At 37.6% G+C, this 13317-nt stretch overlaps 1 protein-coding gene across 1 annotated transcript in view; it reads right to left on the bottom strand.

Annotated features, from left to right (window-relative positions):
• The window catches only part of LOC115221073 (unconventional myosin-Ib-like), a 139504-nt gene that overhangs the window by 19481 nt on the left and 106706 nt on the right, over positions 1–13317 (bottom strand). The window contains exon 3 of the mRNA XM_036510347.1: positions 10434–10549. Within this exon, the coding sequence (XP_036366240.1) occupies positions 10434–10549 (116 nt within the window). The remainder of the gene's footprint in view (positions 1–10433; positions 10550–13317) is intronic.

Raw genomic sequence — 13317 nt, 5'->3', positions numbered from 1 at the left:
CGTTCTGAGTTCAAATTCTACCAAGGCTAACTTTGCTTTTCATCCTTCCAGGGGTTCAATAAAAAAAGCACCAGTTGAGCTTTGGGGGTCGATATAATCAGCTTACCCCTTTTCCCCATATTGCTGGCCATGCGCCAAAATTTGATGCCAATATCTGTTGGTTTATATCATCTTAACATCTGTTGTGACTCGTAAAGAGAAAAGCTTATTGTAAAAGATGTGATGGAGACACGTCCAGTTGTATAAGCGAGAGAGGCCACTCTGAACTATAACTGCTGAGGATGGTCAGTAAATGTTGCTCAGTCAGTGTAGCTCATTAAATGTATTCACCAAACTATGGACATCTTCAATAAAACAGGTTGCCTGTTAATGGAGAATTAGGAAAGTGACTGCTGGTTGCTATATGGAACAATGTTTGACAATGATAACTGAAGCAAATTGGTCTAGACACCATTGAACATTGACAAAGCTGTTTACAGGAAGTTTTACACATAAAATCTGTAGATTTCTCTACAAATTTCAAATCAACATTTTGCAGTTTGTACAGGAATATAAGAATTGGCCATTAAGAATTTTGTGATTAGTTGAGTCAGTGAGTATCTATGAACCTAAGAATTAAGTATGGCAGCAATAGCATGACCAAAATGTACTGCAGAAATAATCCAGAATTAATGAAACTCTAAATACTGTAGTGGCCAGTACAGTTCCTGAATTTTAACTCAATGGAAAACTTGGAAAACAGGTTATACAATGAGTTTTCAACAAAAGAAATCCAGAAAGCTTAGAAAATTCCTAGACACCGCCTAGGAAGATTTTAGTAGAATGAACCAACCCCAGTACTAATTATTTTTAAATACACACACACAAAGACATGCATGCATGCATGCACACACACACGTGATTGGCTTCTTTCAGTCTCCGTCTACCAAATCCACTCACAAGGTGCTATGTAGTGGGACTGAACCTAGAACCACGTGGTTGGGAAGCAAGCTTCTTACTACACAAGTCCTTTTCATAAAAATCGGGGATTGAATTGAAAGGATTTTTTAAAAAAGAGTTAAATGTCCTCAAAAGATAATATAACGGCTTAGTGTAACGACTGAGGCAGATTTTCTACAACCAGTTGCTTTCCTATCACTCGCCTCCTTATGAGAGCTCAAAATCTCTCGTGGAAGCGTCATCCAACCAAAGTACAAATATATGGGAAATTACCACCTGTATCATCTCTTGTGAAAGGTAGAAGAGTCCAGTTTGCTGGACATTGTTGTAGAGCTGAAAACGAGGTAATTTCTATTCTTCTCCTCTGGAAGCCATCTGCTCACGATACCAGAAGGCGCACACTCTCCTACCCTGATGTAATCCCCAGGGATACAGGCATCCAGCAGCAGGACCTCCGTAATGCTATGATGGACCGTGAGGTCTGGCGTAACATAGTAAATTCCATTGTCTCGACCACGGTCGAACAATAATAATAAATAATCACTAGCTCTCACTTGTTTCCAAGCAAGGTAATATTTCCTCGTGGCCAGATATGTTTTCACAGAAGACTGGAAATGAAGGGCACTGCTTGTATGACATCGACATTCATTTGCAACAATGACACAGTGGCAAGACAAGGAAGTACAATCATACACTCAGCCCTGCGGCACATCACCTCTTGCCATGCAGAAGCTGCCCAGCATTTTGACCTGGCAGTCAGTTTAAAGAAAACAAAAGACCCCAGTGAAGAAACTGGAAAAGCTGTAGAACTTGTAAGGAAGATGAAGTGAAATTCTTCATGCCTACTGCATTCATTCATTCATTCATTGTTCGACCGTGGTCGAGACAATGGAATTTACTATGTTACGCCAGATCTCACAGTCCATCATAGCATTACGGAGGTCCTGTTGCTGGATGCCTGTATCCCTGAAGATTACATCAGGGTAGGAGAGTGTGCGCCTTCTGGTATCGCGAGTAGATGGCTTCCAGAGGAGAAGAGTAGAAATTACCTGGTTTTCAGCTCTAAAACAATGTCCAGCAAACTGGACTCTTCTACCTTTCACAAGAGATGATACAGGTGGTAATTTCCCATATATTTGTACTTTGGTTGGATGATGCTTCCACGAGAGAAAGGAATTAAATGACCAAAAAATTATTACATTAATTGGCGATTTTAGTGAACTTCACAAGCCACTATTTTGTCAATCTGATGTAGATTAACAGAATTGCTAGAGGGTCGGACAAACAGTTTTGTGGTACTCTGACTCTATATTCTGAGTTCAAGTCCCACTGAAGTCAACTTAGCCTTTTATTCTTCAGGGTCAATGAAATGAAGTAGCAATAAAGTACTTGATTGATTTAATTAACTAATCCCCACCTCCCGCTAAAATTGCTGGCTTTGTGCCAAAATTAGAAATATTTCATTGTTCTAAGTTTAAAATTACAAGGTGTGAATTCAATATGTCACTCCTCTGTCTGCTAGCATCAGAAACTTCGAATCAATACCGAAATTATTCATAATTGAACTGTAAAAAACACTGATTGATACATTTACCAACACAGACAAAGCAGCAACCGGAATCAATAACGAAGTATGTGTTATGGAATATTTCAGCTTCTTTTGGTGGGTTGGGTGAGGAATTTAAAAGTGAGGTTCCAAGATTTACAAAATCACCAGTTCCAACTCCAAATAAGTGAAACTTACTTTGATATAATAAACAATGCTCTCCATTGCTTAATTTATTTAGTTTGATCATCATCATCATCATCGTTTAACGTCCACTTTCCATGCTAGCATGGCTTAGACGATTTTGACTGAGGGCTGGCAAACCAGATGGCTGCACCAGGCCCCAATCTTGATCTGGCAGAATTTCTACAGCTGGATGCCCTTCCTAACGCCAACCACTACGAGAGTGTAGTGGGTGCTTTTTACATGCCACTGGCATGGGGGCCAGTCAGGCGGTACTGGCAACGATCTTGCTCGAATCTTTTTACACGTGCCAGTAAGGCGACGTTGGTAACGATCACGCTCAAATGGTGCCAGCAGGCTGCTTTGGCAACAATCACACTCGGATAGTGCTCTTGGCACCCTACTAGCACGGGCACAAGTGCCTGTAAGGCGACACTGGTAACAATCACACACGAATGGTGCCCTTTTATGTGCCACTGGCATGGAAGCTGGTTAGCCACTCTGTCAATGATCACACTCGAATGGTGCTCTTTGCACCCTGCTAGCACGGATGCCAGTCATCGAATTTGATTTTGATTTTGATTTCGAAATACTGATAATACTTAGAAATGAAAACAGATTAGTGAAACAAAAAAAACCACATTAAACAATGTAGTCCAAGATACACTTACTCTGGAAAAACAATGTGATGGTTCTAAATGGAGCATCTTTTAACCCTTCGGCATTCAGATTACTCTGTCAAAGCATTTTAAATTAACCATGCATTAGCTCATAGCTTTGAAATTTCGATGATGCAATTGTTCAATTTTAAAATGACACTGTAGAGTAGGTGTGAAAGGCCAGATGTGACCAAACTGAAGATAAAACAGGTAGAACATTTTGGCTGAATATAGCCAGTTTAAATGCTAAAGGGTTAATCATGACCCTGTTCAATCAGCATTAACCAGTGATTAAATGAGGACACATTTGATAATGTATTCCTAGGAACCCTTAGTCTGGAGAATACATTGGATGGTCTTGTCTGGAATGTCTTTGGCTATGGACACAGCCATTGCTGCAAGGCTAAAAAGTTTGCTTGCCAACTGGGTGGTTTCAGATTTAATTCCAGTGTTTAGCACTTTGATTAGGTTTTTTTTGGTTGACCATAAGTGGTATTTGGTAGATAGGAACCATAAAGAAGCTGATTGTTTGAAGGTTGTTTGTGTGGTAGTCATAATCTGAAATCAGTTTAATAGCAAACCTAATCCCAAGGTTCTTGAGTACCATTACTAGCATCCACTCTTTTGCGACCATTCTGATCAGACTTCAAGGTTCTGATCTGAGGATAACTTCTCTTTCTCCCCAACCAGTCTAATTGGCATTATCAGAGAATCATGAAAGCTGCTATTTGCCCTCTAAGTTATGGGTCTACTTGTCAGAGCCAATTTGATAGAGTAACCCATAACAACCAGGCACCAACATAAAGGAAAGAACAGAGTGTAGATGAAATTCAAAACTGTGACACAACCTCATGTATCATAATCTCTTAGAATCTTGGTTCTTTTACTTCTTTTCATTGTGATTTACCAATATTAAAACAACTTACAGCTCTAGCAGTGAGGCTGCTCTACTTTTTGAAGTTATTGAACCAGTGTCTGTCTTGGAAGTGGTTCCAAGTGCACTGCTTTGAAATATGTCACCAGTTCTCTAGATGTGTCCAAGAAAGCAAAGCTTCCCTTAGACATCAGTTCTCAGATGCATTGGTTTTGTGCCAAATGTAATCTAGAAAGAAATTCCTGGCACCCTTTTTGATATACGATACCATAAGGTTATCTGTGTTTCCATCTTAAATGGTGTCAACTTAATTTTGTCAGCTTTTTAGGATCTACATTTTGTAGTCAGTAGGCGACACACACACACATACATACACCTCCCCTGTAAAGTTTACTCAGTAGGTCTGCTACAGAATAGTGCCAAGAATTAATCCCCGCCACCAAAAATACAAACAAAAATGCATAAACAAAATGATAATGATAATTAAATCATGTCTTCCACGAATTACATTATTAACAGGATTATAATCCAATACAAGTGTTTACGGAAAGACTTTTAGAATGCCGCCATAATTAGTTTATGGAATAATTCCTGCTTCTGCAGAAACACAAAGTAAACAAAGAAATCCAGGAAGAATTCCTGGCAACACTCTTTTGTTGTCGGCGACAATTATAAACCAGAGAAGAGTGGGATTGGTGGGGGGGAAGAACATGAAAGACATAAAACATAATTTTAGAATTCCAATTTGAAAAGATAGAGAGAAAAAATAAATATATATATATAAAAAAAAAGTGTTGCAGAGATGTTAAAGAATATCCACGGTTCCATTGCCATATACAAATATAAACTGTTCTTAATGTTATTTGGAATCATAACCTTGCTGTTCCGCCATTCTTTTACTAAAGGAGTAAAATGGCAAATGCTTTGAGACAATGATTCGCCATTATACAAAAGAAACAGGAATAGGCATGAGTGTGTTTGGGGGGGGGGGTTAGAAGGGTGGCTGCGTGTAAAGAGTGTGTTTGAGGTGTGTGTTTTGGGGATGATTCTGGGGAGGTGTTTGTATGTGTGTGCGTGTGTGTGTGTGTGTGGTGGGGGTAGAGGAAGTACATGAGTCTGCCTGGAGGTATACATGTGCATATGAGTGCGTTGAGGGGTGTATTCGCTTGTATGGGGACATGTGTACGTGTATGCGTGTGTATGTGGAGGTGCATGACTGTGCATTTGAGTAGAGGCAAGTGTGTACATGGGTGTAGAGAGAAAGAGAGAGAGAGAGATGGGTGAATCTATGTGTGTGTGTGTGTGTGTGTGTATGTAGGGTGTGTGGGTGTCTGTGCATGAGTAGAAGAATGTATGCATGTAGAAATGTCAGTGTGCTTGTGCGGAGATGTTTGTGCAGATGGAGACAAGTGCATCTAAAATATTTCTTTAAAAGAATACAAAGACAAAAACTATGGTGTTATCAAATTTCCTAAAGAAATATGAATAATAATAATAATAAATAATAATAATAATAATAATAATAATAATAATAATAATAATAATAATAATAATAATGATGATAATGATAATAATAATAATAATAATAATAATAATAATAATAGTATAAAAGATTCTAATAAAATATTGAAAATTATCAGTAGTAGTAGTTGTAAAAACAATTGTAATAATCAAAATGTAATGAAATAATAATAATGATGATGATGATGTTGATGATGAATAATTTTATTTGGCACAAGGGTGATGGCTGGGGAGACATTAAATGAAAACCAAAGAGTTTATGAGGAACTGAGTGATGAAAAAACAAACAGGATAAAAAAAGAGAAAAGGAATAATAAAAATGATTTTGTTGACTATGAAAACAGTGTGAGGATGATGATGATGTGTTTGAAGTTCTTTGTCGAACGTGGAGAATTTTTAACCATGTTTTCCAAGATGAACCTAATTCTTTTAAGAAAAGAAATTCTTAATGTATTCCATAAACCATGGATAAAAATAACAACAACAACAACAACAACTACAGCAGAAAGCTCCTAAAACAACAACTAAAATAACAACAATCCGAGCAAGTAAGATCCAGAGCTCCGAGAAGTAAAATATAATAATAATAATGATAATAATGATAATAATAATAATAATAATAATAATAATAATAATAATGATGATGATGATGATGATAATAATAATAATAATAATAATGATGATAATGATAATAATAATGATAATAATAATAATGATAATAATAATAATAATAATAATAATAATGATAATGATAATAATAATAATAATGATAATAGTAATAATAATGATAATCATCATCATCATCATCATCGTTTAGCGTCCGTTTTCCATGCTAGCATGGGTTGGACGGTTCTACTGGGGTCTGTGAAGCCAGAAGGCTTCATCAGGCCCAGTCAAATCTGGCAGTGTTTCTACGGCTGGATGCCCTTCCTAACGCCAACCACTCCGTGAGTGTAGTGGGTGCTTTTTACGTGCCACCCGCACTGGTGCTAGACAGAGCTGGCAAACGGCCACGAACGGATGGTGCTTTTTATGTGCCACCGGCACGAGGGCCAGGCGAGGCTGGCAACGGACACGAAACGGGGCGGTGCTGGCAACGGTCGCGAAACGGAAAGTTCTCTTACATGCCACCGGCACTGGTAACACCTCTGCAATTTCCATTGATCGATTTCGATTCTGATCGTCACTTGCCTCAACGGGTCTTCACAAGCAGAGTTTTGACATGCCACCGGCACTGGTAACACATCCGCAATTTCCATTGATCGATTTCGATTCTGATCCTCACTTGCCTCATCACGTCTTCACAAGTACAGTTTTGTGTCCCAAGAAGGGAAGGTATGCATACGTAGGCTGGCTCCATCCCATGTAGAAGGCCACGGGTTATGGACTCACTTGTCCTGCCGGGTCTTCTCGCGCACAGCACACTTCCAGAGGTCTCGGTCTCTAGTCATTTCCTCAGTGAGACCTAAAGTTCGAAGGTCGTGCTTCACCACCTCGTCCCAGGTTTTCCTGGGTCTGCCTCTTCCACAGGTTCCCTCAACCGCTAGGGTGTGGCACTTTTTCACACAACTATCTTCATCCATTCTCGCCACATGACCATACCAGCGCAAACGTCTCTCTTGCACACCACAACTGATGCTTCTTAGGTCCAGCTTTTCTCTCAAGGTACTTACACTCTGCCGAGTGTGAGTACCGGCATTACACATCCATCGGAGCATACTGGCTTCATTTCTAGCGAGCTTACGCATATCCTCAGCAGTCACGGCCCATGTTTCACTGCCATGTAGCATGGCTGTTCGTACACACGCATCATACAGTCTGCCTTTTACTCTGAGCGAGAGGCCTTTTGTCACCAGTAGAGGTAAGAGCTCTCTGAACTTTGCCCAAGCTATTCTTACTCTAGCAGTTACACTTTCAGCACACCCGCCCCTGCTGCTGACTTGGTCACCTAGGTAACGGAAACTATCAACTATTTCTAGTTTTTCTCCCTGGAAAGTGACGGAAGTTGGTCTCAGAGCATTTTCAAATGATAATGATAATATAATAATAATAATAATAATAATAATGATAATAATAATAATAATAATAATAATAATAATAATAATAATAATAATGATAATAATAATGATAATAATAATGATGATAATAATGATGATAATAATAATGATAATGATAATAATAATGATGATAATAATAATAATAATAATAATAATAATAGTTATAATAACAATAAATAATAAATGTTTCTAGTGGAATGAAAGAAAAATAATTTGAAAACTAGGGGTAATTTTTTTCTGAATGGATTTATGCTTTCCTCTCCCAGTGCAAAGAAAAACTTTAAAAAAGTCTAAAAATTTACCATAACTGTGCCGCTTTCATGTGTGCCATGTTCATTCCACTAACTTTACCATAAAAAACATATTTAACAATATTTTCTAAATCACTAAGCAATGATATTTATCTAAATGATGTCATTTTTTTTATGCATCCATGTTATACTCTCCTTTCACTTTCACTTTCGCTCTCTCTCTCTCTGTACTGACTAAGACTTTTAGATCGAAAGGAGAAAGAGGAAAAATAACTACTACAAGGGTGAAGGAGGTGTAGCAGAATATTTAAGAATTCTTAATAACATCAGAATTAACCATGGAGAAGTCTGTGGAACATAAACATGTGTTTCATTATTTTCGTTCTAATCCCTGGAATTTGACTTAAAAACGAACTTCGTTGGGTGGGCGGAAGAAAGATGGTAGATATTTAAATAGAAACTACTTCAATGCAGATCAAAGAATGGATAGGGAATGGAGTTGGTGGGCAAGAGGAAAAGTAAGTTGTCTCTGGATATAAATTTAATTTGTATTTTGTTTGAATTATTTTCTACTATACTCCGATTGAATTGGAGATAGATATCTAAAAAGACAGGAGTAGAGAGAGAGAGAGAGAGAGAGAGAGAGATAATGATGGATAAATATGTGGTTGGATGGATAAATTATATATGCACATACATGTATATATATATACACACACACACTTGCACATATATACACATGTATATGCACACACAAATATATAATGTATACATACACACAAGTATAAATATATATTTGTAAACATATATACATATATGCACACACACATACATATATATACATACATACATACATATATATATATGTATATATAAATGCATAATATGTATATTTACATAATATATAAGTATATATAAATTATATATATCATCATCATCATGTATATAGTATATATATATATATCATCATCATGTATATAGTATATATAATATATATATATAGTGTATATATATATATATATATATATATATATATATATATATAGATAGATAGATATGATTATAACATATGTATATCTAAGTAATATATAATATGTATACGTATATAATAAATAATATGTATGTATACATATGTAATATATAAAATGTATATATACAAATATAATATATAAAAAATGTATATATCATCATCGTTATCATCATTTGATGTTCTTTTTCTCCATGTTGTTACGGGGTGGACAATTTGATAAGAACAAATGAGTCAAAGAACTCTACCAGATTCTATATCTACTTTGACAAAGCTTCTACAGTTGTAAACCCTTCCTAATGCCAACCACTTACTGGGAGCATTTTTATTTGGCACCAGCTCTGTGAAGTTGCCAATTATCTACAAGATATGACCCCTCAACTGAGTGGGGTATAGACTGCAGGAATCAGAAAGTACGATAGACAGGGAAGAGTATGTATCTTGCTGAAGAGACGAATACATGGCTTGTCCAGCTGTAAAAGTGAGAAAGAGAAAAGAATGTGAGGTTGGTCAACAACTTAAGGAGCCTCAATGTAATTGACTGAGTCACTAGAAACAGTAAGTTACTTCAAATCAGATCTTCTTGTCTTAGAATGTAAAGGAGACATTAGAGAGTATAGTTCCCGATTAACAAAAAGACAAATGGTAATAGCTGGAAGGGTTTCATCATAGTTGCTCCACCAATGTTGTCCTAGGGCTAAACAATAAGTATTATATTTCTTATAATTCTTAAGAAATTATAAGAAATATAATATATTTCCACCCATAGATGAATCAAGGCTTTGGTCGGCCCGAGGCTATAGTAGAAGACACCTGCCCAAGTTTCCACACAGTGGGACTGAACCTGGAACCATGTGGTTGGTAAGCAAGCTACTTACCACACAGCCACTCCTACACCTTTAGGTAGAAAGAGTGAAAGGCTGTCAACTTTTACATTCCAAAAACAGTTTTTCTACTAAATATTTACATGCTACTATCTCTAGCTTTATGAATATGCTTTGAGATATTCAAAAAATATGTATATATATGTACACACATACATTCATATGTACACCCCGCCCCCATATAGATATGTACATACACATAGATGTGTGACAAGAGTAGGAGAGAAAAAACAGAAGTTAGGTTTAAAGTAAAGAGAATAACTGAAAGAAGACAATATGAAATACGAGAAGAATATACAGCAAGGAAGTATTCTCTGTCAAGTTTATATAGAAATGAGAGTAATATATGTATCATGTTATATTACTCTCGTGTGTGTGAGTTGAGTTTATTAGCATTCTTAATGCTGTATGAATGAGATCATTATGCAGTGCCTTGACTGTACTCAGAGTTATTGAGGAGAGTAACTGACAGACACAAATTTAAATACTCACATATGAGCTGGTAATTCATATATGTTCCTACAGCGGTACTCCTCAATCACATGATGGGAATAGAGAGGTAATTTGTGGTACGGGTTGACAGAGACAACAACATTTCCAATATATGTCTGAAAAGATCAAAAAGAGGGCAGCAAAAGTGAAATATTTAAACAAATCAATGACAAAACAAAACAAAACATAAAGCATTAATGAGTATCATGAAAAATAATGAGCTGATACTCCTTAACCCTTTAGCATTCAAATTTCTCTGTCAAATGCAATGATTTTTTTATTTCCATTGTTTTGAATTAATCATGCGTTATCTTGTAGCTTCCAGATTTCATTTATGTGATTGTTTAGTTTTTAGAACGACATTGTAGAGTAGGTGTGAGAAGTTGGATCTGGCCAGTTTGAAGATGAGACTGGTAGAGTATTTGGGCTAGATATGGTTGGCTTAAATGATAAAGATTTAATTGTTGGCACGTAAAAAGCACCCACTACACTCACGGAGTAGTTGGCGTTAGGAAGGGCATCCAGCAGTAGAAACATTGCCAGATAAGACTGGAGCCTGGTGCAGCCTTCTGGCTTCCCAGATCCCCGGTCAAACCGTCCAACCCATGCTAGCATGGAGAATGGACGTTAAATGATGATGATGATGATGATGATGATGAATCCAATCTCTGTTCAACAAACATATTGTTTCCTCACTCTACCTACTAGAGCTACTATTGTGACCTCACCACTTTTCAAGCCACTGCTAATTCAACCCATCAGACACAATCATCCCCGTTTATCCCATCCCCCAGTATATTCTCTTCCCTGCATGAGCCACTAACAACAATTCTTCCTTCCCTCATTATCATCCCTATAGAATTCTCCACTCCTCCTCACTCATATTCATGATGTTTTTTTTTATAGCCCTTGCCCTGAAGGGTAAAGCTGCAACTCTTTACTCCTGATCAAACCATTAAAAGAGGAAAAAAAGGAGAAAAGAAAACAGTAGCTGTGGTCAGCCACTGACGTCAACCAAGAACTCATCAGACCACAGAGCCATTGTAAAATTTATCTACAGACCTCTGCTAGAAACCAAACCGACCAAAGGCTCACTTTAATATTTATCTCTATTATGTGTGAAAGACATTCACTTCAAATCTATACATAAAATCTAAAATTGAAAACTTTGAAGTAAAGGCCAAATCAAGCTGAAAGCATCGGTCATCTTTGATCACCAAGGTTAAGTAAAGTTGAGCCCCGTTAGAACTTGGATGGATGACTGCTTCGGAAACCTAGGTACCACAAGCATCTCACAAACATTTAAATTGACAAGAAAGAAGGCAGAACTCTATTGAGATGTGAGAAGTGGCAATGTATGACATACAGATATGGAGGATGTAAGAATTCCAACTTGTGCAACCAATATGAACAAAGGATGCACAAAAGGTGTTGTGGGATCACAAAGAAAGAAGACTTTGCATACAACAGATGCACAGGTGTGCTTAGAAGTAAGAGAACACCAGTGAAATAGTTGCACTGATGCAGACATGGGATATGTATCATCATCATCATCATTGAATGTCCGTTTTCCATGCTAGCATGGGTTGGACGATTTGACTGAGGGCTGGCGAACCAGATGGCTGCACCAAGCTCTAGTCTGATTTGGCAGTATTTCTACAGCTGGATGCCCTTCCTAACACCAACCACTCCATGAGTGTAGTGGGTGCTTTTTACGTGCCACCGGCACAGGGGCCAGAGCAGAGCAGGCTGGCAAATGGCCACAATCGGTTGGTGCTTTTATGTGTCACCAACACGGATGCCAGTCAAGGCAGTGCTGGCATCTGCCAAGTTCGGATGGTGCATCTTATGTATGGAGAATGATATTTGGGTGAAGAAGTGTCAAGAAGTCCAAGAGAATGGATCTGCAGAAGAAGAATCTTCAAGAAAACATGGGAAGAACCAGCAATGGTTGATCACAGGGAGTTGAAGGTTATGAAGGAAATGACCAAGGATGGTGTCAAATGGTGAGACACTTTGTATGGCGCAGACTCATTTAACATATGCATATATAGTAATCATCATCATCATCATTATTTTACCATTTACCTTTCTATGATTGCCCAGAACATATGAGATAGTATTGGGGAACTGTTTACTATGGCCAAATACTGTCCTTGTAACCAGCCCTCATCTGTTACCAACCAAGGTTATAATGTCGAAGTCGATCAAACAACTAACAACCCAGACGTAATCATGAAGAAAATTGAAAACAAATGTTTAAATATACTTTTTCCAGCCACAAAGATTGTAAAATATATGAGGACACACTAAGAATCCCAAACATGTTTTTGAAATGAACTGCAAGCAAACAACACCACCTGTACGAATATGTGTGCATTTGCTTAAATGTATTTGCATACAGCAAACACACATGAAGATGAAAGGAGGTAAAACTTCATTCACATAAACACATGCTCTCACACACATACCAAGATGTCTGTCTGTCTGTCTGTCTGTCTATATATCTTAATTTAAATTTGAGTGATGTTTCTCTGTCCATTACATATTTATGTTTGTTAACTCCTCCTTGACTGTTGGTTCAAGGACAACGAAACTGTTGTCATCATCATCATCATCATCATCATCATTTAACATCCATTTTCCATGCTAGCATGGGTTGGACGGTTCAACCGGGGTCTGGTAAGCCATGGAGGTGACACATAAAAAGCACCATCCGAACTTGGCAGATGCCAGCACCGCCTTGACTGGCATCCATGTTGGTGACATGTAAAAGCACCAACCGATCGTGGCCATTTGCCAGCTTGCTCTGGCCCCTGTGCCGGTGGCACATAAAAAACACCCACTACACTCATGGAGTGGTTGGCGTTAGGAAGGTCATCCA

This window comes from Octopus sinensis, linkage group LG17 (assembly GCF_006345805.1).
Source record: "Octopus sinensis linkage group LG17, ASM634580v1, whole genome shotgun sequence".
In the NCBI taxonomy this organism is placed as follows: domain Eukaryota; kingdom Metazoa; phylum Mollusca; class Cephalopoda; order Octopoda; family Octopodidae; genus Octopus; species Octopus sinensis.
This window is presented reverse-complemented; position numbering and strand designations above follow the sequence as displayed.